Source organism: Staurois parvus, unplaced genomic scaffold, assembly GCF_062004578.1.
Source record: "Staurois parvus isolate SC_StPar_1 unplaced genomic scaffold, SC_StPar_1.0 ptg000163l, whole genome shotgun sequence".
Classification (NCBI taxonomy): Eukaryota; Metazoa; Chordata; class Amphibia; order Anura; family Ranidae; genus Staurois; species Staurois parvus.
Genome location: NW_028317959.1, coordinates 1092386 through 1119877, shown reverse-complemented (window position 1 = coordinate 1119877; position 27492 = coordinate 1092386). Strand labels below are relative to the sequence as shown.

General features: G+C 40.1%; 1 protein-coding gene across 1 annotated transcript; it reads right to left on the bottom strand.

Annotated features, from left to right (window-relative positions):
* Positions 1–55: 55 nt before the first annotated feature.
* LOC149462986 (uncharacterized) lies at positions 56–27199 on the bottom strand. The gene is made up of 5 exons (XM_089676049.1): positions 27148–27199; positions 25589–25705; positions 22529–22675; positions 19650–19799; positions 56–2314 (listed from the first exon to the last, which is right to left on the bottom strand). The coding sequence occupies exons 1-5, from the start codon at positions 27197–27199 to the stop codon at positions 2157–2159; spliced, it is 624 nt and encodes a 207-aa protein (XP_089532175.1). The 3' UTR covers positions 56–2156.
* Positions 27200–27492: the final 293 nt, after the last annotated feature.

Below are 27492 nucleotides of genomic sequence, written 5' to 3'. Positions count from 1 at the left end.
CAGGAGACAACCAGAGACTGTGGACTTAGTACAGGAGACGACCAGAGACTGCGGATGTACTAGAGGGGCCTTTATTTTATTTCAGGTACTTATATCGCGCCGTCAATTTATGCAGCACTTTACACATATATTGTACATTTACATCAGTCCCTAACCCTCAAGGGGTGCACAATCTAAGGTCCCTAACTTACATTTATACATACACATATTAGGGCCAATTTAGACAGGATCCAATTAACCTACCAGCAGGTAGAGTGTGAGAGGAAACCAGAGTACCCGGAGGAAACGTACACAAGCACAGGGAGAACGCCAGGCAGGTGGTGCCATGGTTGTGATTCAAACCAATGATCCTAGTACTGCCAAGCGGAAGTGCTAACCATTTAGACACTGTGCTGCTCCAATTTAGAATCAAATTTAGCTTTTCTTTCTGGTCATGTGATGGCAAAGCTTTTTAACTTCTCTGTACTGTGGAGCGTCTAACGACAGTGCTGATTCCCCTGTAGTCATCTGGCATCAATAGCTGTCAGGCTTGCTCGGGCCATTCTTGGCTGTGATTTGCCACCCATCAGCCAGAGAAAGGAATGAGTTTGAGTGTCTGCATTGATTGCCTGCTGCTGCTCATAATGGCCACATTAGCAGGATGCTTTTGAATGGTCACTACAGATTTTGCTGCTAAAATATTGAGATTTTGCTATTATGGGTATCCTATGCTCTAAACTCTTTCTTGAGTTGATTATGAAAATAAGACTTTAAAACTAAAGTGATTGGCTCACAGCTGTATAAGACAAAGATCCTCTCTGAGATCCACTTAGGCTCATCCACCTTACCAACCATGCAGTATCTACCAATCCCTCTACTAGCTTCCCCTCACCCAACGAATAAAATTCAAAATACAAACTTACAAAGCCACCCACAACTCTGCCCCCAGCTACATCACCAACCTGGTCTCAAAATATCAACCAAACCGCTCTCTTCGATCCTCCCAAGACCTTCTGCTCTCTAGTTCCCATGATCCCTGAAAACCCTTCTCTATAAAGAAGCCTATCCTGCTTCTAACTAGTACACTACCTCTTATTTCCTCCATCAACTCATCCCCCATAGCTATTACCTTTTGTATCACTCAACCCTTCCTCTTAAGAGTGTAAGCTCTAGTGAGCAGAGCTTTCTGTTTCCTCTTCTACCAAATTGTATTGTAACTGTAATGTCTACCTTCATTTTGTAAAGCGCTGCAAAAACTGTTTGTGCTAAATAAATCCTGTATAAAAAATAATATGATAAAATTCTAGCCTGCCAGGGTTTATGAAATCATTTTTCACTGCTCAGGAGTGAAAAGCGCTGCACTTTTTCAATTCATATTAGTTTCCTTGTTGGTTTTACCTAATAAACTAAAGTTTTCTGTAATTAATGTGACACCAGAGACAGAGTCCAGGTACACAATCTTGGCAGTTATAGGAAGGTGCATTTCTTGAACAGTTGCAAACATATAGTAAAGATTTTCCTGCATGAAGCATCTACACATCAGAGGCCTTAAAGTGTACCAGAAGGTAATTTAAATTGAAATTTCAAATGGGCTTTCATTTCCCATAATCTATTATATATCAAAAATGATCTTTACCACTTCCAGCCAGGAAGGTGGAGTTCTTATTGCCAGTTGGAAAAGGCGAGCTTCTCAATCATGTGACTACTATGATTGGCTATCACAGTGATCACATGACCCGGAGTCTGTTTCCAGCTCCCGACCATAAACAAGTGATGTTGTTAACAGTGGTGCCAGGTGAACATACCACTGTGTTGCCACATATACAGTATGTGTATGGCTAATTTTAAAAGGTTTAAAAAGGATGTTCCAACATGCTAAAAGATAATAGGATGTAATGCATTGCAAAGTGCTGTCATCCTTGCTTGTTTCATATATCAGGGAATGTAAAGATCCAAGTGTAGGTGAACTTAGTGCATCTAAGATCTTGTAGTGGAGCTTATACATGGCCAGCATAAAAGTGAAAGAAGTAAGCGGAAGAGCAGAAGGTTTCATAAAAAGAAGTGTCTGGTAATACATCTCATGTACATGTATTTTTAACTGTTCCCTTAGTTGATTGGCAAGGGTTCCAATTTTACTTCAATGTGAATTGAGGCCAATTTTCTTGTGACATATCCCATTATTCCTTTTTACGCTTAGGGTAATGCTTGAATTTTGGTAACCAGCAGTTACTTTCTGAAATCATCTTCATTTGGAATCCAACCACTTGGGTATAGTCATTTTTACAACCCCGATCAGACATGCATCCCTTCACTGAAAAATTGCTTTTAACTCCATCTGTAAGAACAAAATAATCAGCATTAGCATGATAAATGTCCAATCATTAACATTTGGTCTTTAAAGTTGAACTCCAGGATCCTACTAACTTCACATTTCCAGATCCCTGAACCTATTCTCAATAAAATCACTGACAAAGTAAAAAAAATAGTTTTTTTTATAAATGAATGTTGAACCCTATTACGTCATCATCTTCGGAAAAAGTGATGTTTCCTGGAATCAGAAAGGACTTTTGCTGTTGCCTTCCATCACATCCAAACAAGAAAAGATGACTACATTTCTTATTATGTAAAGGAGAATTCAGGACATGGTTGACATGAAGACCATAAGTCTCCTGACCTGTCAGTCATGGTTAGACATGTGTGGTCCATTTTATTCTTAACTTCAAACTAAATTTGTGTTATTTGGAGATTCAGATGTATGAATTATGAATTAAATGAAATAACAAATTTGAAATGTAAACATATTTCTGACTATTGTTGATTTTAGTCAAAGACTGTGTATTACAATATAGCCATCTTCCAAAATTTTAATTTCAAATAAAATAGAGAATAAATGAATAGAATAAAGAATAGAATAATATAGAATATAGTCGTCTTCCGAAATTCAAATTTTGTAAAGAATAGAAAAAATAGAATAAAAAGTAAAAGGTGCAGAACAGAAAATAATAGGATTGAATAAAATGAAACAGAATTTAACTGTCTTCTGAAATTAAAATTTCAAATAGAATGGAAGAGAATGATATAGACTATGTCTTTTGAAAATGGAATAGAATAAAATAAACTATAGCCATCTTCTGAAATTCGAATTTTGAAAACATTAGAATAGAATAAAACAGAATAGAAAATAATAGAAGAACAGAATGGAGAATGGAATGGAAAAAAGAATATAGCTATTTTTCAAAACCTTAATTTCATAAAGATAAGAATCAAATAGAATGGATTAGAACAGAATAAAAGAGAATAGATTAGAATAGAAAAGTATATAATATAAAATAGAATATAACAGAAAAAAATTGAATAGAATATAGCTGTCTTTCAAAATTCCAATAGAATAGAACTGTTCTTCACAATGAATTTGGATTGATGCAATATTTTCGATACAAATTTGATTAAAATACTCTGAATCCATTGGAAAAATTTAAATTTTGTCAAAAATGAATAAACGACACTAAACTAATTTTGAAATTTAAATTAGTAAATTAACAAATCAATCTGAAATTAAACACATTTTTTTTGTCCTGCACATGTCTAGTCATGGTGTGAGGTTTCGGAGAGTGGGACTGATCAATAGTTGTGTGCTGCCTTGTATTACACAAGGCATTCTTTAGCATTCAGCAGTGTCTGTCCCTTTAAGGCCAGGACTTCCTGTCTGCTAACTTGGGAGGAAGTGACCTCATCTCTTCAGACTGAAGAAATTCTACAATGCAAGTACATGTGGGATGCTGTTCCCTCTTCATATATGGGCTTGATTAGACCCCCAAAGTCTGTAAGTACCCCTCCTATGTACTGAGGAATGTTATGTATATAGCTAGGTAGTTAGATATGTACTCATGTCTGTTTATTCTGTTTGTATTTCAGTTTTACCACATTCATCCGCGCATTTATTCACATTCATTCATTCTCATTATGTCACATGTTATCAGTAAAAGATCATCGGTTATCAATCATCGACTCTTTACTGTGTGGACATCAAAGGTTATACTGCCTGTAATCCTCTGTAACCACTTCATAACTGCAGAGAAGGCAGGACAGTAAAAAGACTTACACGGTTACTTCAGAGCACATTGTGTGAAAAATCTACAGCAAGCCCCACAACACAGAAAAGACTCTTAACTGTTAATACAGCAGCACGTGTGTGTGAAATCCCCACAGCACAGCCAGTCTAGGCATAGCAAAGTGAAACTAACTCAGATATGAAAGATATCACTAAATTAACCCTTCCTAAAATCTCGTGCAAACAGGAAGAAAATATGCACAGTACGCTGGAAACTAGGTCACAATGCAGCACGCCGAGAACTTGTAACAAATCGGATCTGTCGTCATCCAAAGCAGAAACCGCCAGATCTAAGCGTTCAAGTTCCAGGCATTCAAACGTCACAGACCTATCGTCAGTCAGTGCTGGGGCAGTCAGGAGTAAGCATACAAGTTCCAGACATTCTAGCGTCACAAACTTGTCTTCAGTCAGCGCTATCGCCGCCAGGGCACAAGCCAAGGCCGAGGCCGCATGCGCTATGGCTTCCTATGCCATACAGGAAGCAGAGCTTATGAAAGAGCAAGGCTACCTAGATGAAGAGCGGCAGAAGAGTCAGGCTGAAATAAAAAAGAGACAAGCCGAAGGGGAAGCTGAAATAAAAAAGAGACAAGCTGAAGGGGAAGCTAAAATAAAAAGGAGAGAAGCAGAAACGCTTAGGAGAAAGGCAGAAGTACAAGCCTCTTTACACATACTCCAGCAACAGAAAATAGCTGCAGCAGCCATAGCTGAAGCCGAAGTTCTCGCGAGAGCTGCAGATATTCAGTTTGTAGAGAGCGATGTACTGGAAACCCCGATAACACCTTTCAGTACATTCCAACGCACCCGTGAGTATGTGCAATCACAAGCAACCCTGTACCCTGATAAACAGCCTAGTGACGCACCAAAACCATCAAGGACCCAGTTGGGAGCAGATAGCTTTGATGTTATGCATTACTACAAGACTGAACCTGAACCGCCACGTGATAAGTCAACCAATCACGAGCTCAGATACCAAACCGCCAACACGCTAAGAAACCAAGTAGATGGCGATATAACCTCTCCTCGTGCAAAACCAGATCTAGACTACAATAGAGGAGAGCAACCATCTGACCAATATAGACTTAGTCAAATACCTCAACGAACCCATCAGTCACTATCAGCCAGTAGTCCCGCGTTTGTACCCAGAACAAACGCACCTGACACAGCAAGGGTTACAGACGTGTCGAAATACCTGATGCGCCGTGAGATGGTGAGCACTGGTCTCTTGAAGTTCGACGATCGTCCTGAAAACTACTGGGCCTGGAAGTCATCCTTCCTAAGCAGCACCCAAAACTTAGAGCTGACAGACAGAGAGAAGCTCGACCTACTCGCCAAATACCTAGGACCAGAGTCCTCAGAGCAGGCCAAAAGAATCAGGTCAGTGCATGTCCATGATGCAACAGCAGGACTTGCGATGGTCTGGCAGAGAATGGAAGACTGCTATGGGTCACCTGAAGTAATAGAAGAAGCACTTTTAAAGAAAATTGAAACTTGCCCAAAAATGACAAACAAAGACAATCAGAAGCTGAGAGAGCTTGGAGACCTACTCCTAGAGATAGAAGCAGCAAAGACTAGTGGAACTCTGCCAGGTCTCTTATACTTAGACACAGCACGTGGAGTAGAGCCCATAATCGAGAAGCTCCCTTTCAACCTGCAAGAAAGGTGGGTCTCTCAAGCATCCAGATACAAGAAAGACTATCGAGTTGCATTTCCACCGTTTGTCTTCCTCGCTGAATTCGTTGTAGACCAAGCTAAGACACGCAATGACCCAAGCTTCGCCTTCCTGAACAAGAGAGTTGCAAGCTCCCCAAGGACAGAGAAGCAGCCACCAGTACACTACAAAGAACGCAGAGCAACAGTGTCTGTGCGGAAGACAGAAGTCCCGCCTGAGGCTGCAGCCAATCAGGAAGACAACACAAGAAAGGAAGTTGAGGATCCAGACAAACAGTGCCCAATACACAACAAGCCTCATCCACTAAGAAAATGTCGCAGTTTCAGAAGTAAGACATTAGAGGAGCGCAAGGCTTACCTTAAAGACAATCACATTTGTTTCAGATGCTGCGCCTCAATGCAACATCTTGCAAAAGACTGTAAGAGAGAAATACGGTGCACAGAATGCAACAATGACCGACATCTGTCAGCACTGCACCCAGGACCACCACCATGGAGATCAGAAGTTCCAGCAACTCAAGAAGATCATGGTGGGGAGCAAAAAGAAAGTGCAACACCAGCGATAACTTCAAAGTGTACTGAGATCTGTACAGAACCAGGACTCTCTAGATCATGCTCCAAGATATGCTTAGTCAAAGTGTATCCCAACGGTCTCAGAGAAAAGGCAGTGAAGATGTATACAGTCCTAGACGAACAAAGCAACAGGTCTCTAGCAAAGACAGAGTTCTTTGACCTCTTCGGGGACAAAGGAAGTTCAACTCCATACACCTTGAAGACATGTTCTGGAGTTATAGAGACATCAGGGAGAAGAGCAAACAACTACACCATCGAGTCATTAGATGGAAAGACGCAGCTGACTCTTCCTACCCTCATAGAATGTGACATGATACCAGATGACAGGTCAGAGATTCCCACACCTGAAGTGGCACGTCACTACCCTCATCTCGTGCGAATAGCAGACAGGATCCCAACACTCAACCCAGATGCTGCAATCATCCTTCTACTAGGAAGAGACATACTGAGAGTGCACAAGGTCAGAGAACAATACAATGGACCGCACAATGCACCATTTGCTCAACGTCTTGATCTTGGATGGGTTATCGTTGGAAATGTATGTCTGGACGGACTTCACAAACCCGCAAAGGTGAATGTCTACAGAACAAATCTGCTGCAGAACGGTCGCACATCATGTCTTTGCCCATGTAACAACAGCATGCAGATTAAAGAGAAACTATCTAACCCAACACATCCCCAGAACATCCAGAGGTTCCTGGAAGATACAGCCTCAGCTGAAGATTCAGATCAGCTAGGCCACAAAGTGTTTGAGAGAACTCAAGATGATGACAAACTAGCACCATCTGTTGAAGATAACCTCTTCCTTGAGATCATGGACAGAGAAGTCTTCAAAGACAAAGCAGGCAGTTGGGTAGCCCCACTACCATTCCGTACACCACGGCATCGTCTTCCCAACAACAGAGTGCAAGCAGAGAAACGCCTTGCGCTATTGCAGCGCACTCTTGAAAGAAAGCCAGACATGAAAGAACACTTCCAAGAATTCATGCCTAAAATCTTTGACAAAGATCAAGCTGAAAAAGCACCAGCACTGCATGAAAAACAAGAACGCTGGTACTTGCCAATATTCGGAGTGTACCATCCTCAAAAACCAGGTCAGATACGTGTAGTATTTGATTCCAGTGCAAAGCATGAAGGTATTTCCCTTAATGATGTACTTCTCAGCGGACCAGACCTGAACAACACACTTCTTGGAGTCCTTATCAGATTCCGAAGAGAACTTGTTGCAGTAACAGCAGATGTACAGCAGATGTTCTACTGTTTCCTTGTCCGTGAAGACCACAGAGACTACCTGAGGTTCCTATGGTATGAAGACAATGACCTCAACAAAGGTATCATAGAGTATAGGATGAAAGTGCATGTGTTTGGGAACAGTCCCTCACCAGCTGTCGCTATCTACAACTTGAGACGAGCAGCGCAGCAAGGTGACAGACACAACCCTGAAGCCAAACAATGTGTTATGAAAAACTTTTATGTAGATGATGGACTTGCTTCCTTCTCCAGTAGTGGAGAAGCCATTGACATTTTGAAAAGCACTAGAGACTTGCTAGCAGACTCTAACATAAGACTGCACAAAGTGGCTTCCAACAACAGCAAAGTCATGGAAGCATTCCCAGCAGAAGACCGTGCAAAAGACCTCAAAGACCTAGATCTAGGTACAGATTCACCACCCCTTCAAAGAAGCTTAGGGCTTAGTTGGGACTTGAAGACTGACAGCTTCACCTTCCGAGTATCCAGGGAAGAGAAGCCTTTCACAAAGCGAGGTGTCTTGTCTACGGTCAACAGTCTTTACGATCCCTTGGGGTTCGTAGCACCCATCACCATGCAAGGCAAAGCTCTTTTGAGAGAGATTACAACTGAGCTAGAACAAAGTGATTGGGACACACCTCTACCTGAAAAGAAAGAAATGCAGTGGAAGTTGTGGAAAGACTCTTTGCTGGAGCTTGAGCGATTTAGCATCCAAAGACCATACGTCTCTGTTTCTTTGTCTGTTACAAAACGAAGAGAGATACACGTGTTTTCAGATGCATCCAATGTGGCTATAGCAGCTGTAGCCTACCTTAGAGTCATAGACACTCAGGGACAAAGCCATGCAGGATTCATCTTGGGAAAGTCCAAACTGGCTCCAAGACCTGCTCACACGGTCCCACGCTTAGAACTTTGTGCTGCTGTCCTAGCTGTGGAGATAGCAGACTTACTCATTGCGGAACTGGACATCGAGATCCATGCAGTGAACTTCTACACAGACAGCAAGATTGTTTTAGGTTATATCCACAACGCTTCAAGAAGATTCTACACATACGTGTCAAACAGAGTAACACGTATCAGAAAGTGTACAAGTCCAGAACAGTGGCATCACATCAGTACAGACAAGAACCCTGCTGATCATGGGACTAGACTGGTACCAGCTGCTGTCCTCAAACAGACTAACTGGTTCACAGGTCCATCCTTCTTGACTGGACCAGAAACTGAAGAGACTGATCAGAAAGGAACTTTTCAGCTTGTAGAACCAGACCAAGACAAAGAGGTAAGACCTCTAGTTGCAGTTTACAAGACTCTAACCACCAGAGAAGGTCTTGGCTCATGTAGGTTCGAAAGGTTTTCCAGCTGGAAGTCACTCATCCGTGCCATAGGGAAACTCATCTGCTTGGCCAGATCCTTCAGCAAAACAGCCAGTGTTGACCAGGGTAACAATGACTATCTTGAGCGAGCCAATGTCACCATTATCAGATGTGTTCAGCAGGAAGCCTTCAAGGAAGAAATTCAAGGTCTTCTCAAGAAAGAAGAACTTTCTAAACACAGCCCACTCAAAAAGTTGAACCCTGTCCTTGATGAAGATGGAGTGATGAGACTTGGAGGTCGTCTACCAGCAGCTGATACGACTATTCTAGAAAAACATCCCATTGTCATACCCAAGAATCATCACGTTGCCGTTCTTATGACAAGACACCACCACGAGCAAGTTGCACATCAAGGTCGCCACCTCACTGAAGGAGCAGTCCGCTCAGCTGGATTGTGGATCCTAGGAGGTAAAAGACTAGTCTCCAGTGTGATTAACAAATGTGTAACTTGCAAGAAAATCAGAGGAAAACTTGAAGTCCAGAAGATGTCAGACTTACCTTCAGACAGGCTGGCTTCAGATCCTCCATTCACAAATGTGGGCCTGGACGTTTTTGGTCCTTGGAACATTTCTTCTCGCAAGACCAGAGGAGGCAGTGCAGAGAGCAAACGCTGGGCTGTTCTTTTCTCGTGTATGAGTACCAGAGCAGTTCACATTGAGGTAATTGAGTCTCTATCTACCTCAAGCTTCATCAATGCCTTGAGAAGATTTTTCTCCATTCGAGGACCAGCAAAACAGATTCGTTCTGATTGTGGCACAAACTTTATTGGAGCCTGCAAGGAATTGAAGATTGTTGCAACAGACTCAGAGACAAGTAACTATCTTCAAAACCAAAGATGCACTTGGATCTTCAATCCTCCTCATGCCTCACATATGGGAGGAGCTTGGGAGAGGATGATTGGAGTAGCTCGCCGCATTCTAGATGCAATGCTTCTAAAGATTGGATCTACTCGTCTCACACACGAAGTCTTAACCACGCTGATGGCTGAAGTCATGGCTATCATGAACGCCAGACCTTTGGTCCCAGTGTCTACTGACCCAGAGATGCCAACCGTCTTGACACCGGCAACGTTGCTGACCCAGAAGATGGAGATGGTGACAGCTCCCAACGGGGACTTTGATCTTAAAGACTTATACACCAAGCAATGGAAACAAGTTCAAAGCCTTGCCGATATCTTCTGGAAGAGATGGAGGCAGGAGTACCTGATGACCCTCCAACCACGCAACAAATGGCAAGCCGACAAGCCCAACTTACAAGTTGGAGATGTTGTTCTACTAAAAGACTCTCAGGTCCACAGGAACGAGTGGCCAATTGGACTCATTGTGGGGACTGATGCTAGTAGTGATAGCAGAGTCAGGAAAGTAGAGGTCAGAGTAGTAAAATAGGGCACCCCTAAGGTGTACCTTAGACCCATCACGGAAGTCGTTTTACTCCTTCCAAGAGTTTAATAGTGGCATATCATTATTATGCCAGGTGGGGAGTGTGCTGCCTTGTATTACACAAGGCATTCTTTAGCATTCAGCAGTGTCTGTCCCTTTAAGGCCAGGACTTCCTGTCTGCTAACTTGGGAGGAAGTGACCTCATCTCTTCAGACTGAAGAAATTCTACAATGCAAGTACATGTGGGATGCTGTTCCCTCTTCATATATGGGCTTGATTAGACCCCCAAAGTCTGTAAGTACCCCTCCTATGTACTGAGGAATGTTATGTATATAGCTAGGTAGTTAGATATGTACTCATGTCTGTTTATTCTGTTTGTATTTCAGTTTTACCACATTCATCTGCGCATTTATTCACATTCATTCATTCTCATTATGTCACATGTTATCAGTAAAAGATCATCGGTTATCAATCATCGACTCTTTACTGTGTGGACATCAAAGGTTATACTGCCTGTAATCCTCTGTAACCACTTCATAACTGCAGAGAAGGCAGGACAAGTTGCTTGACCTGTCACTCAAATGTGAGACCTGGAGTCTGAAATGTCCTAGTCTCCCCACTACAGAGAGCAACAACATAAATATGACACTGCTTACTGAAAAATAGATGACAGAGAAGACATTACAAGAGCAGTGACTGGGGAAATAAAAAGTAGAGTGACCACCAGTCTTGTTAAATAGAAGTACAAAGGACAGAGTGCTTTTTCTGAGACTCCAGCATAGATTTCTAAGTTCTGCCCATAGTCCAGGTTTAAGCTCAGACACAGCCTGCCAACAACAAGACTTCGAGCACTTTGAGTACCAGCCTATATATACCTTTCATTACCAGGCCATTTTTTGCAGTTTTCAGTGCTGTGATGACTGAAAATTACAGCAGCACTGTACTCAAATATATTTTCTATTGTTTTTTTTAGACAGCTTTCTTTTGGTGGTATTTAATAGGGATGGGCTGTATGTTTGAGTCAAATGTAAGTTCGACTCGAACATTGGCTGTTCTTGTGTACGTCAAACACACGAACATATGGGGCATTTGGCGGGATGTTCGTGCCCCACAATGCAATGCGCTCTGGCGGCGCATTTTGATTGGCCAAAGCATTGCACATGACAATAGGACAGGTGCAATTCTTTGGCCAATCACAGCTTGAGTTCACAGAAAGAGTCTTGATTGGCCAAAGTCTTGGTGACTTTGACCAATCATGGCTCAGGGGCTAATCCATGCTCCACACTATATAAGGCTGCGTATACAGCAGCCTTGTGCAGTGTTATAGGAGCAGCCTTGTGTACTGTTATAGGAGCGGCTTAATGCACTGTTATAACAGCCTTGTGCAGTGTTATAGGAGCAGCCTTGTGCACTGTTATTGGAGCAGCCTTGTGCACTGTTATTGGAGCAGCCTTGTGCACTGTTATAGGAGCAGCCTTGTGCACTGTTATTGGAGCAGCCTTGTGCACTGTTATAGGATCAGTGTTATAGGAGCAGCCTTGTTCAGTGTTATGGGAGCAGCCTTGAGCAGTGTTCTAGGAGCAGCCTTGTGTACTGTTATAGGAGCGGCTTAATGCACTGTTATAACAGCCTTGTGCAGTGTTATAGGAGCAGCCTTGTGCACTGTTATTGGAGCAGCCTTGTGCACTGTTATAGGATCAGTGTTAAAGGAGCAGCCTTGTTCAGTGTCATAGGAGCAGCCTTGTTCAGTGTTATGGGAGCAGCCTTGAGCAGTGTTCTAGGAGCAAAAAAAAGAAAAAAACCACACAGTTTATAGTGTAACAAGCACATTGCACCCAAGCACCAAAGCCCCATCCCACACAAAAAAATAAGTGGAAAACTCCCCATCATGTCCAAAAGGCCAAGAAGCAGAGGCAGATGCTCACAGGCATCAGAGAGGGTAAGCAGCCTCTGTGACCACAGTGAAAAGTGGTGGTCATGGATAGAGATGAGCGAATCGAACCAGGCGAACCGGAATTCGAGTCGAATTTCAGGAAATATTCGATTCGCGGCGAAACCGAAATTTTGCCTACTTCGGGTGCGCGAATCGAACATTTCCCGATCAGCCGGCAAAAGTGTCCCTGCAGTGAGCTCCGCTATTTCTGACAGTTCTCTGACAGAAGGAACACATGTTTAGCGGTTGAAACATTGTATCTATTAGTTTACATTTAGGATACAGATGTTTCAACCACTGTTCATGTGAAGAAGCTGTGAGAGAACTGTCAGAAATAGAGGAACTCTGCACATACACTTTTTGCCGGCTTGGAATTATTCTTCTTTTCATCCTACTTCTTCTTCTTCTTCTTCATCTTCATCCTCAGAAGAAGAGGATGAGGATGAGGATGAAGAAGAAGAAGAAGAAGTAGGATGAAAAGAAGAATAATTCCAAGCCGGCAAAAAGTGTATGTGCAGAGTTCCTCTATTTCTGACAGTTCTCTCACAGCTTCTTCACATGTACAGCGGTTGAAACATCTGTATCCTAAATGGAAACTAATAGATACAATTTGTATCTATTAGTTTCCATTTAGGATACAGATGTTTCAACCGCTGTACATGTGAAGAAGCTGTGAGAGAACTGTCAGAAATAGAGGAACTCTGCACATACACTTTTTGCCGGCTTGGAATTATTCTTCTTTTCATCCTACTTCTTCTTCTTCTTCTTCTTCTTCATCCTCATCCTCATCCTCTTCTTCTGAGGATGAGGATGAAGAAGAAGAAGAAGCAGTAGGATGAAAATAAGAATAATTCCAAGCCGGCAAAAAGTGTATGTGCAGAGTTCCTCTATTCTGCAGATACACTTAGAGGAGCTCTGCACATACACTTTTTGCCTGTTTGGAATTAATCTTATTTTCATCCTACTTCTTCTTCTTCTTCTTCTTCTTCTTTATCCTCATCCTCAGAAGAAGAAGAAGAGGATGAAGAAGAAGAAGAAGAAGAAGAAGAAAAAGAAGTAGGATGAAAATAAGAATAATTGCAAGCCGGCAAAAAGTGTATGTGCAGAGTTCCTCTATTCTGCAGATACACTTAGAGGAGCTCTGCACATACACTTTTTGCCGGCTTGGAATTAATCTTATTTTCATCCTACTTCTTCTTCTTCATCCTCATCCTCATCCTCAGAAGAAGAAGAAGAAGAGGATGAGGATGAGGATGAAGAAGAAGAAGAAGAAGAAGAAGAAGAAGTAGGATGAAAATAAGAATAATTCCAAGCCGGCAAAAAGTGTATGTGCAGAGCTCCTCTAAGTGTATCTGCAGAGCTCCTCTAAGTGTATCTGCAGAATAGAGGAACTCTGCACATACACTTTTTGCCGGAAACCGCTGTATGGAGGGAATGTCCCAGAACTGTCAGAAATAGTCTATTTCTGACAGTTCTGGGACATTCACTCCATACAGCTGTTTCAACCGCTGTATGGAGGGAATGTCATAGAACTGTCAGAAATAGACTATTAATGACAGTTCTGGGACTGTCCTTCCATACAGCGGTTGAAACATTGTATCTATTTGTTTCCATAAATGACATTCTGCAGATACACTTAGAGGAGCGCTGCAGATACACTTTTTGCCGGCTTGGAATTATTCTTATTTTCATCCTACTTCTTCTTTTTCTTCTTATGAGGATGAGGATGAAGAAGAAGAAGTAGGATGAAAATAAGATTAATTCCAAGCCGGCAAAAAGTGTATCTGCAGCGCTCCTCTAAGTGTATTTGCAGAATGTCATTTATGGAAAAAAATAGATACAATGTTTCAACCGCTGTATGGAAGGACAGTCCCAGAACTGTCATAAATAGTCTATTTCTGACAGTTCTGGGACATTCACTCCATACAGCTGTTTCAACCGCTGTATGGAGGGAATGTCATAGAACTGTCAGAAATAGACTATTAATGACAGTTCTGGGACTGTCCTTCCATACAGCGGTTGAAACATTGTATGTATTTGTTTCCATAAATGGATCCATTTATGGAAACAAATACATACAATGTTTCAACCGCTGTATGGAAGGACAGTCCCAGAACTGTCATTAATAGTCTATTTCTGACAGTTCCATGACATTCCCTCCATACAGCGGTTTGGAGTGAATGTCCCAGAACTGTCAGAAATAGACTATTTCTGACAGTTCTGGGACAATCACTCCATACAGCTGTTTCAACCGCTGTATGGAGGGAATGTCATGGAACTGTCAGAAATAGACTATTAATGACAGTTCTGGGACTGTCCTTCCATACAGCGGTTGAAACATTGTATGTATTTGTTTCCATAAATGGATCCATTTATGGAAACAAATACATACAATGTTTCAACCGCTGTATGGAAGGACAGTCCCAGAACTGTCAGAAATAGTCTATTTCTGAAAGTTCTTGGACATTCACTCCATACAGCTGTTTATCCTCATCCTCAGAAGAAGAAGAAGAGGATGAAGAAGAAGAAGAAGAAGAAGAAGAAAAAGAAGTAGGATGAAAATAAGAATAATTGCAAGCCGGCAAAAAGTGTATGTGCAGAGTTCCTCTATTCTGCAGATACACTTAGAGGAGCTCTGCACATACACTTTTTGCCGGCTTGGAATTAATCTTATTTTCATCCTACTTCTTCTTCTTCTTCTTCTTCTTCATCCTCATCCTCATCCTCAGAAGAAGAAGAGGATGAGGATGAGGATGAAGAAGAAGAAGAAGAAGAAGAAGAAGAAGAAGAAGAAGTAGGATGAAAATAAGAATAATTCCAAGCCGGCAAAAAGTGTATGTGCAGAGCTCCTCTAAGTGTATCTGCAGAGCTCCTCTAAGTGTATCTGCAGAATAGAGGAACTCTGCACATACACTTTTTGCCGGAAACCGCTGTATGGAGGGAATGTCCCAGAACTGTCAGAAATAGTCTATTTCTGACAGTTCTGGGACATTCACTCCATACAGCTGTTTCAACCGCTGTATGGAGGGAATGTCATAGAACTGTCAGAAATAGACTATTAATGACAGTTCTGGGACTGTCCTTCCATACAGCGGTTGAAACATTGTATCTATTTGTTTCCATAAATGACATTCTGCAGATACACTTAGAGGAGCGCTGCAGATACACTTTTTGCCGGCTTGGAATTATTCTTATTTTCATCCTACTTCTTCTTTTTCTTCTTATGAGGATGAGGATGAAGAAGAAGAAGTAGGATGAAAATAAGATTAATTCCAAGCCGGCAAAAAGTGTATCTGCAGCGCTCCTCTAAGTGTATTTGCAGAATGTCATTTATGGAAAAAAATAGATACAATGTTTCAACCGCTGTATGGAAGGACAGTCCCAGAACTGTCATAAATAGTCTATTTCTGACAGTTCTGGGACATTCACTCCATACAGCTGTTTCAACCGCTGTATGGAGGGAATGTCATAGAACTGTCAGAAATAGACTATTAATGACAGTTCTGGGACTGTCCTTCCATACAGCGGTTGAAACATTGTATGTATTTGTTTCCATAAATGGATCCATTTATGGAAACAAATACATACAATGTTTCAACCGCTGTATGGAAGGACAGTCCCAGAACTGTCAGAAATAGTCTATTTCTGACAGTTCTGGGACATTCACTCCATACAGCTGTTTCAACCGCTGTATGGAGGGAATGTCATGGAACTGTCAGAAATAGACTATTAATGACAGTTCTGGGACTGTCCTTCCATACAGCGGTTGAAACATTGTATGTATTTGTTTCCATAAATGGATCCATTTATGGAAACAAATAGATACAATGTTTCAACCGCTGTATGGAAGGACAGTCCCAGAACTGTCATTAATAGTCTATTTCTGACAGTTCTATGACATTCCCTCCATACAGCGGTTGAAACAGCTGTATGGAGTGAATGTCCCAGAACTGTCAGAAATAGACTATTTATGGCAGTTCTGGGACATTCACTCCATACAGCGGTTGAAACATTGTATCTATTTTTTTCCATAAATGACATTCTGCAAATACACTTAGAGGAGCGCTGCAGATACACTTTTTGCCGGCTTGGAATTAATCTTATTTTCATCCTACTTCTTCTTCTTCATCCTCATCCTCATCCTCATAAGAAGAAAAAGAAGAAGTAGGATGAAAATAAGAATAATTCCAAGCCGGCAAAAAGTGTATCTGCAGCGCTCCTCTAAGTGTATCTGCAGAATGTCATTTATGGAAAAAAATAGATACAATGTTTCAACCGCTGTATGGAGTGAATGTCCCAGAACTGTCATAAATAGTCTATTTCTGACAGTTCTGGGACATTCACTCCATACAGCTGTTTCAACCGCTGTATGGAGGGAATGTCATGGAACTGTCAGAAATAGACTATTAATGACAGTTCTGGGACTCTGACAGTTCCATGACATTCCCTCCATACAGCGGTTGAAACAGCTGTATGGAGTGAATGTCCCAGAACTGTCAGAAATAGACTATTTCTGACAGTTCTGGGACAATCACTCCATACAGCTGTTTCAACCGCTGTATGGAGGGAATGTCATGGAACTGTCAGAAATAGACTATTAATGACAGTTCTGGGACATTCACTCCATACAGCTGTTTCAACCGCTGTATGAAGGGAATGTCATGGAACTGTCAGAGTCCCAGAACTGTCATTAATAGTCTATTTCTGACAGTTCCATGACATTCCCTCCATACAGCGGTTGAAACAGCTGTATGGAGTGAATGTCCCAGAACTGTCAGAAATAGACAGAAACTGTCACAGAACTGTCCTTCTTCTCATCCTTCTCCTTCTTCTCATCCTTCTTCTCATCCTTCTTCTCATCCTTCTTCTCATCCTTCTTCTCATCCTTCTCCTTCTTCTCATCCTTCTCCTTCTTCTCATCCTTCTCCTTCTCCTTCTTCTCATCCTTCTCCTTCTCCTTCTTCTCATCCTTCTCCTTCTTCTCATCCTTCTCCTTCTCCTTCTTCTCATCCTTCTCCTTCTCCTTCTTCTCATCCTTCTCCTTCTCCTTCTTCTCATCCTTCTCCTTCTCCTTCTTCTCATCCTTCTCCTTCTTCTCATCCTTCTCCTTCTCCTTCTTCTCATCCTTCTCCTTCTCCATCTTCTCATCCTTCTCCTTCTCCTTCTTCTCATCCTTCTCCTTCTCCTTCTTCTCATCCTTCTCCTTCTCCATCTTCTCATCCTTCTCCTTTTCCTTCTTCTCATCCTTCTCCTTCTGCTTCTCCTTCTCCTTCTTCTCATCCTTCTCCTTCTTCTCATCCTTCTCCTTCTTCTCATCCTTCTCCTTCTCCTTCTTCTCATCCTTCTCCTTCTTCTCATCCTTCTCCTTCTTCTCATCCTTCTCCTTCTTCTCATCCTTCTCCTTCTCCTCATCCTTCTCCTTCTTCTCATCCTTCTCCTTCTCCTTCTTCTCATCCTTCTCCTTCTCCTTCTTCTCATCCTTCTCCATCTTCTCATCCTTCTCCTTCTTCTCATCCTTCTCCATCTTCTCATCCTTCTCCTTCTCCTTCTTCTCATCCTTCTCCATCTTCTCCATCTTCTCATCCTTCTCCTTCTCCTTCTTCTCATCCTTCTCCTTCTTCTCATCCTTCTCCTTCTCCTTCTTCTCATCCTTCTCCTTCTTCTCATCCTTCTCCTTCTCCTCATCCTTCTCCTTCTCCTTCTTCTCATCCTTCTCCTTCTCCTTCTTCTCATCCTTCTCCTTCTCCTTCTTCTCATCCTTCTCCTTCTCCTTCTTCTCATCCTTCTCCTTCTCCTTCTCCTTCTCTTTCCTCATCTCCAAGGGCATTTAAATTAAAGGTACAGTGTTCTGCACTAATTTAAAGGCTCTCTGAAGCCTAGAAACCCTTTTTATATGTCATCTTCGTAGCGAAGAAATTCGCATCGAATCGAATTTCACACTGGAATTCGCCGAATCAGCCGAATCGAATTTTTGAGAAATTCGCTCATCTCTAGTCATGGACATGGTGTATCCTCTGCAGGCAGGGTATGCTCGTCCTTTTTTTTTTTTTTTTCCCAGTGCTGGCCATATTATTGAGCCACAACATGCAGAAGAGGTGGTGGAGTGGATAACTCAGCCATCCTCATCCTCCTTATCATTTGTCACCCAGGCTGTAGCCTGGGTGACAGCTCATGAGGAGAGGAGAGCTGGTCGACATTACTCAGAGGGGACATGTACACTGACCATGCCACCTGTTAGTGTCCATCAATGCCACCTGCCAGTGCCCATCAGTGCCACATATTAGTGCCCATCTGAGCTGCCTTTCAGTGCCACCTATTAGTGCCAGTAAGTGACGCCTATCCGAAGTGTCAGTGGCATCTATCAGTGCCATCTATCAGTGCCATATATGAGTGCTGCCTTTCAGTGCCCATCAGTGATGCCTGTCAATGCAGTGATGCCCGTTTAGCAAAATATAAAAAAAAAAACAGAGGTTATTAAATACCACCGAAAGAAAGCTCTGTCTCAATAAAACGATAAAAATGTCATGTGTACAATGTTACATGACCACACAATTGTCTTTCAAAGTGTGAGAGCTCTGAAAGCTGAAAATTGGCCTGGGCAGGAAGGGGGTAAAAGTGCCCAGTAGGCAAATGGTTAAAGGAGTTTTTTTTTTTTTTACTTTGAGCAATGAAAAATGACTGTCCCTTTTTAAAAACTGTACTTTTTGAAACTTTTTTTTTTTCGCTGATTCATGTCCCTCAGGCAGTACCCAAGTCCCCATACCACTTTTATGGCTAATACCTTGCATATAAGCCTTTGAAATGGGCACTTTTGAATTTGCAAGTTCAAGTTCCATAGACTTGCATTAGGTTCGATGTTCACTGCAAACGTTTGGTCCGTTCGAATGTTCTACCGCGGACGGTATCGGGGGTGTTAGGCCCATCACTAGTATTTAATAAATATAGGGTTCTTAACTTCTCACTATTTACAGAAAAAACTACTTTTTTTTATATAAAACATAGCAAAAAAAAAAAGGCAGAAAAAGTACAAAAACCCCTTTATTGGAAGTAGACATTAGAAGGCAATCTAATTTTTTTGAAACAGCTTTTTGGAAATGAAGAAATGTGCTAGTATAGAAGGGCAGAGATGCCAGGCAGACTTACACACCTGGTTTCAATGCTCTGACCTTCTATATTTTCCATAACATCAATCACATATAATAGTGGTAGGAAACTGGTAGAGCTTGGCACAAATTTCACCACTAGTGCCACATAAAATTGTAAGGTGGAGTTGAGGGGATTCATTTGCAGAATAAAGGAATAAAGGAGGTGAAGAGGTTAATATACTTTTATTTAGAATTAATGACGGAAACAAAACCCATATCCCAAAAAGGAAGGAGACCTACCTGGTTTTTCGATCTCTCCAACTAATGAGGCGCAAAAGTCAGTCTTGCTTCTGCAAACAGTATTTGTAACAGGCTTGCATGGCCCAAGGGTTTTAAATGAAGCGCAAGCTGGACATTCAGGCCCATTGAATTCATAGGTTTTATTCACCACTATATAACAAAGGGTTACAAAAATTAAAGCCTATCTAAAACCATAAACAAACATTTAATATATTGCAGTCTTTAGATGTACGATTTGCATTAGTTTTCTTTTTTTATGCTTTTTCCTATTATCTATATTTGTTATCCCTGAGAATAATGTCCTTCCTGTCCTAGGGTGGCTGGGTGGTGTACCTATAGAAGGAACCATGGTTGCTACCATGACTGGACTGTGGACATGTGTGCCTTTATCCATCTCTAGATTATAGTTTACAGAAGAATCAAAGCATTGTTTTTGCTTTAATTGACAAATAAAAATGATTTACATAAGTTATAAATTCTCTATGTACAATATGGAGATAAAACCTTCTTCAGCTTTTGGTCCATATTGAAATGAGATACTGTTGCCTTTCTATCATCTCATACCAGTATGTCCATTCTCCTCTGACCTCTGGAATCAACAAGCAGTTTAGTCTACACAACTGTCACTCACTGGATATTTTCTCTTTTTTGGACCATTCTCTGTAAACCCTAGAGATGGTTGTGTGTGAAAATCCCAGTAGATCAGGATTTTGAGATATTCAGACCAGCCCATCTGGCACCAACAACCAAGCCACATTCAAAGTAACTTAATTCCCCTTTCTTCCCCATTCTGATTCTGGGTTTGGACTTCAGCAAGTCATCTTCACCACATCTAGTTGCTGTCATGTGGCTGATTAGCAATTTGTGTTACCAAGCAATTGAACAGGTGTATCTAATAAAGTGGCCAGAGAGTGTAAGTAAAGTTGTCCTTTAACCACTTCTTGACCGCGCCATAGCCGAATGATGGCTGTTGTTGTCCAGTTCTGGGAGGGCGTCATATGACGTGAACACCCCCCCACCCCCGTACCCCCCTCTTTCTGTGGTCGCTGTCTCCTTTGGTCCTTTGGATGCACCTGATCATATGACATGGTAAAGGGCGAATCACAGCGGCCTTTTGCCATGTGATCAGCTGTGTCCATTCACAGCTGATCACCATGTAAATACACTGGCCGGTTATCGGCAGTACTCTCCTTACGCTGTGAGGAAAGTACTGCCAATAACTGGCAACTGTGAAAAGAGACATCTACACTGGTAATCAGGGCACTGATTATCAGCGCTGCCCATCTGTGCCCAGCAGTGCTGCAAATCTGTGCCAGTCAGTGCCACCTATCAGTGCCTTCGAATCAATGCCCACCAGTGCCGCCTCATCAGTACAGCCTATCAGTGCTGCCTCATCAGTGCAGTCTCATCAACGCACATCAGTGAAGGAAAAAAATTACCTGTTTGCAAAATTTTATAATAGAAACAAAGAAAATTTTTTTTCTCTTTTTTCAAAACTTAGTCTTTTTTTGTTTGTTTAGCAAAAAATAAAACACCCAGTGGTGATTAAATACCACCAAAAGAAAGCTCTTTGTGTGAAACAATTATAAAAATGTAATATGGGTACAGTGTTGCATGACCGCACAATTGTCATTCAAAGTGCGACAGCACTGAAAGATGAAAATTGGCCTGGGCAGGAAGGGGGTAAAAGTGCCCGGTAGGCAAGTGGTTAAGAGGACATAAGAGGTCCAACTACAGATATTTTCTCTACTATTGACTTACACAGTGCAAAACAAGGCATAGTATCTGTGTGGAGGTGACCATCTTGGTAGAGGCAGGGCTTTGCTTCTTCATATCAAAGACCCTCCCTCTTCCCTTCCCCCAATGATGGTGATCTGAAGACCTGCAGAGGAATAATTAAGAAGCAGCAGGAGAGGATCAGAATGGAGCAGAAGCAGGTAAATCTTTCTCCTCAAATATAGCTTCCTTGCCAGCAAGGAGAACATTGAGCAGCATAGTGGTAACATTATTAACCACTTACCTACCAAGAACTTTTACCCCCTTTCTGCCCAGGCCTATTTTCTACTTTCAGTGCTGTTGCACCTTGAATGACAATTGCACTGCCATGCAGCACTGTACCCATAAACAAAAAAAAACATTTTGAAGAAAAAAGTTTATACTTTCTAATAAAAATGTTTGCGAACAGGTAATTTTCCTCCATCACTGATGTGCATTGATGAGGTAGCACCGATAGGCTGCAGTGATGGGCACTGATGAGGCGGGGGGTATTGATGTTATTGGACACAACTGATCTCATGATAAAGGGCCGCTGTTTTTGGCCCTTTATCGTGACGTGATCAGGTGTGCCCGAAAGACACAGCGATCACAGAGAGCACCAGGTGCGTGCCGCAGCAGGCACGCGGGGGGGCGTGGTTCTGGGAGTACGTTATATGATGCCCTCCCAGAACTGGATGACCATACTTTAGCTGTCATTCGGCTATAGCAAGGTCAACACGTGGTTAAATCACACTCCAGTCTAGTAAAACTAGAAGTCAGAGGCGGCAGTGCCTTAGATTTGAGATTTCAGATGTATAGCTATGAGGTTTGAGATACAGGGATACCCAGAGCAGAAAGCGCATTGTTGTTTTTTTTAGGATGAATTAAAGGTGAAAGTTAAATGTGGTTAGGCACAATAAACTGCGGGTTTTTTTGTCCAAAAAAATCAAGCAATTACGAGCTAGGAGTTTTATTATTCTCATCTGACTAGGCAAAGATGCATGCATTTAGACACATTCAAAATTTACCAATTCATGTGATTTGCGAACCCATTTACTTGTCTCTAGTTATGATGAAAAGTGTATTTTATTATTTTTAGTTATGATACACATACATTTACTTACTTGTATTATTCCCATTATTGCAAAGATCTTCATCACAGCAATCATATAAAAGGTCATAGTAAATGCTGCTGTTAACATAAGCATACATGCTACTATTGCATTCCAGATTCATAGCGCAGCGCTTCTTAATGGAGTAGTAAGTATGATCTGCAAACAAAAAATAATTTTAAATATCAACAAAACAAAAAGCATCAACAATATTGCAGCTCTATATTAATTAACACATCATATAATATGTATTATTTTTAGTTACCCTTTATTAGTTTTTATTAAGCCTTTTTACTGCAGCAGGGCAGCATGGATGAGTTGGATCACGTACATGTATGTCATCCAAACCGTGACCGTTGTGATCACATAATCACAATGTCAACAAGGCTGTTATGAATGAATTTTATTAACAGCTGTGATTTCTATAGCGTTGCTGTGACCACAGCTATCACATGTAATCTGGGTCAAGAACAGCACCCTGTACCATATGATAGGTGTGGGCCAAGCAAAGCAACAATAGTAACCCATTCATGACAGTTAAAAAACATTGGTGTTGCAGTGATCATCGCTGCAACCATAATCAAAGTGTAAAAAAAAAAACAAAATCCCAGATCGCCCCCTCCAGAGTAGCAGTGTCACTGTACTTTGGTGACACTGGACTACTCTAATGAAAGTACTTAAAAAAAAACAATTGGGAGGCAAAGAAAAAAAAAAAGGTAAACAAAGATTGAAAACTTTTTTTTTTAATATACTATCACCAGTCAGAGTCTCTGGTCACTGCTACATCAGCTATATAATGATGTTGTACTGCACTGCTGACAGTATGTAAAAAAAAAAAAAAAAAATGTGAAAAGAGACATTTTTAAAAAATTTAATTTCCTAATTTTTCAAAAAAGTTTGCCAAAAAAAAAATTACAACTTCACATTGCCTTTTACCTAATACCTTGGACTGTCTACTTCCTGAAAAAGGGTAATTTGGAGGGTATTTGTGCTCTTCTGGCATTTTAAGGGCCTCAAGAACTGAGATAGGCCATCAGGATTGATCTACTTTCAAATATATATACCATATTTTGTAGACTTTATAATTTTCACAAAAAACAAATAATATGCACTTGTTGGGATTTTTTTTCAGACATGAAGCAGAATACATTTTGGCCTAAATTTATGAAAAAAAATGGTTGTTTTATAACAGAAAGTAGATTTTCTTTCCCTAAAATTTTCAAGCTTTATTAATTTGTATAATAAATAATAAAAAAACCCAGTGGTGACCACCAAATGTAAGCTTTGTTTGTGTGAAAAAAATTATATACATTTCATTTGGGTACAGTGTTGCATGATCACTCAACTGCCAAAAAAAGTAGTGCAGTTCTGAATAGCAAATATGGCCTGTCACAAAGGGGATAAAACCTTCTGGAGATCAAGTTGTTAAAGATGCGTATGTCTGTCTGTTTTTGCAGCATTAAATACATTTTTTTTAACCAGAAACATCATTATAATGCCTTTATAAAAGAGAAAAAGCAAAATAAAAGTTGTACTATTTCCCAGATAGAGGAACAACATTTGGTTACCATATTGTTAATAGAAGTCTGGATCCGTTTTAATACACTGGTTGTGACTGAATCTAGTTTAAACATGTTGCAAGATCAAGAAATTGAAAATTGATAATCTACACAGGGATATTGTATCACAGACCAGAAAACTATTTGCACATAAAGGAAATTCTAGACCAGTGCTTGGATCCGATTGATTAAAGCAATGAGTTATATTTTTGTATATTATATATTTAAAATGTTATTGTAGGGATATTTAAATAATTAACAAAAAAAAAGAAAAACACACTGACATTGTTAGCATTTAAAAAACAATTGACATTTACATGTTGTGAAACATGTATGGTATTAAAAAGGAAGGACAGCCATAGGAGAATTAAGAGAAAGATTTGGAAGGTAAGAAAGGAGAGGTAGCATGTGCCTATATACCTGCTAACAAAAAGCACTATTCTAAGAAGAGTTAATTCCAGTCTTATCATCAATCATCATATCTTTGAAATAATTGTGATAAAATATCAGGGTTTTTTCATATTTTGTTATTATTAAACTTAAGGCAAGGTTTCCATATTTGTAGATTTTTTTTAAATTGTTTTTCTTTTGTTTCTGTTTTTTATTATTTTAAAAAATTAGCTATTTAAGGTAGCCAGTTGGCCACAGTTTTACTCAATTGTGGGTTATTCATCCAGTATTTTGATAGGACCAATGTCAGTGCCGAGATAAAGGAGATCAACAGCTTGACATATTTGAATTTAACCTGAATGGTATTATTATATGTTTGCTATCATTTTTACGAAATAATTTTTTAGAAGACTCAATGGATCCTAAATGTTATTACTGTGTATTGGAGGTATTTGCAGGTGTTTTAATAAGTTCTAGATGTGTGCGTTTAATTTTGATTCATTTTTCAGATGAAAATATCATTTTTGGAGATTTGGCGGTATACTAATTGCTGAATGGACATAGTAACAAATGTCAACAAACCTGAAAGGTTATAACAAAATTAACTAATGCATATGTTTCATTCATATGACGTAGCAACATACGATAGTATTTCAGGTCCATGAAGAAATTAATTCAATTGTTGAATTTGTTCAATAATTTAGATTTGGAAAACAAATGGATCCAAATTTTGTTCCATTTGTTTCATTCAAATACACATGGCACCACTCAAATGTCCAATCAGTCATGCCATTTTTGTTTGGGGTTGGTCTAGCATCCGAAAATATTGAATCCATTGGATTCGATAATATATTGAATATATAGAAATCTTCTGGAACAAACTGCAGTATTTTTCGAATCCACCTGGAGCAATGAATATGCAAAACAAATGTGGAAGGGATGAAACAAATTCCGAAAACAAATTGGGACAACCTAATGAATACAATGAAACTACATTTTTTAATGAGTGAATGCATCTGGAATTAAACAACAATTTCTGGCATGCATGTGTCTAATAAGTTCTTTACATCCTGAAAAAATGCATTTTTCTACACCCATAGACAGATGGAAGATGGTCACTTACTGAATCCAGATTTTTCATAGATGATCATACAAGAGCTGCCTTCTGGGCATTCGGTTACTTCTCCCTTGCAATACTCAGTATTACGACCATGGCACTCATAACATTTAAGATTTTCAACTAGAAAAAAAATTACAATTTTAATAATACTACATATTTTAATAATAATCTGTTCTAATCAACCACTTAAATCTGAGTGTTGTCCTATCTATAGTGCAGAATGCTACCTATTGACTGTAAACCATCCAACAGGTAATCTGCTACATGTTAACACATCAGTGTATGTAAATCCTAAATCTATCATTCAGTATTTTTGGCATCACGCGTTCTTGTATACAGTTTTCTTTAGCAAATCTTTGTGTTTTATGAATCAGTTTACCTTGGAATTCTGTCAATGACAGCATGTCCTGTTGCAGGTTGGTAGTGCTAAGTCACAGACTCCCAACAAGCAGCAGTGTTGGGACCCTGCTGTGCCTTGGTGCATCTATGTGATATACCTGATAGGCAGCCCAACACACAAATGATGATCACATATGGCAAAGAAGCTGAACTGTACTACTGATTACAAGCTTGCAGCTTCTTGTCAAACTGCCACAGTAGAAAAAATGTAAAAATTTATTAAAGAATTATTTAAAAATGGTATTATAGGTTTTTGTTTTTTTAATATTTTGTCACCAGTCAGTATCCCTGATCACCGCCACACCACTCTTATGATGATGCTGTACTGCACTAGTGACAGTCATTTAATTTAATTTCTTCATTTTCCAAAAAATAGTGACAAATTATTACAACTTAAAAAAACTTGCCATGCCTCTAACTAAATACCGCGGACTGTCTACTTTCCAAAAAGAGGTAATTTGGGGGATATTTGTACTGCCCTGGCATTTTAAGGGCCAAAATTAATGAGAGAGGTCATCACTACATCAGGAGTAATCAATTTTCAAATATATATACTACAGTTTTTAGATGCTATAACTTTAACAGAAACCAATTAATATACACTTATTGGGATTTTTTTTCTACCAAAGACAAGTGGCCTAAATTTATGAAGAAATTAGATTTTTTTTTAATTGGATATGTTTTATAACAGAAAATATTTTTATTTGTAATATTTTTCATTTCCTATAATAAAAAAAAACAAAAAAAAACCTCAGTGGTGACCAATTACCAGCAAAAGAAAGCTCTATTTTTGTGAAAAAATTATATAAATTTAATTTGCCTACACTGTTGCATGACCGCATAATTGTCAGTTAAATTAGGGCAGGGGATAAAATCTTCCGGAGCTTAAGTGGAATGATTAACTTATAAATCTAGGAGTTTTCCCTAAAATAATATGGTCTAAATGAAGAGCAGTCCAGATTGTCGGGAAGACCATGTCATCTGAGATCCCCACTTAGGTTTTTGGAGCTCTCTGACACCTATTATTGACATGACCACAGCCACTGTATGCATTGGTGACAAATCAATGGTTGTATTCACCTTTGTTGGCATTGCTCTAAAATCAATTAAACCTAAAAAAAAAAATGAAGGCTTGTATTTTATAATTGAATCATTTTTCTTACCTGTATGAAGACCAAAGAAGAGAAGTAACAGGACAACACCAATGGTCTTCATTTTGATAGTTTCTAAATGTCTTGGATGTTGGTGATCTTCTGATGCTGCTCAAGTGATTTAAGTCCTCCTCAAATGCTGGTATATATTTGGTGTTAATGGTCAATGGGGTGGATTTAATTTCATCATGATGTTTGTTCAATAAATCATTGCTGAGAAGCCAAGCATAAATGTGTAAAAATAATATTGGCATTGAGTTTGGATCGAGCTCAACAATCTGAATTCAGCTCACAATAAAGTGCACATATTGCGTTTGCTTAGCCCTAAGGATGAAACTGAATACTTTTAGTGCATGA

Excerpts from the sequence above, each read along its gene's own strand:
- LOC149462986 (XM_089676049.1), bottom strand. The coding sequence starts at position 27,199 with ATGAAGACCATTGGTGTTGTCCTGTTACTTCTCTTCTTTGGTCTTCAT. Across the intron at positions 25,706-27,147 it reads CTTCTTTGGTCTTCATACAG|TTGAAAATCTTAAATGTTAT; the intron begins GTAAGAAAAATG and ends TTTTTTTTCTAG. Across the intron at positions 19,800-22,528 it reads CAATAATGGGAATAATACAA|TGGTGAATAAAACCTATGAA; the intron begins GTAAGTAAATGT and ends TTTGTTATATAG.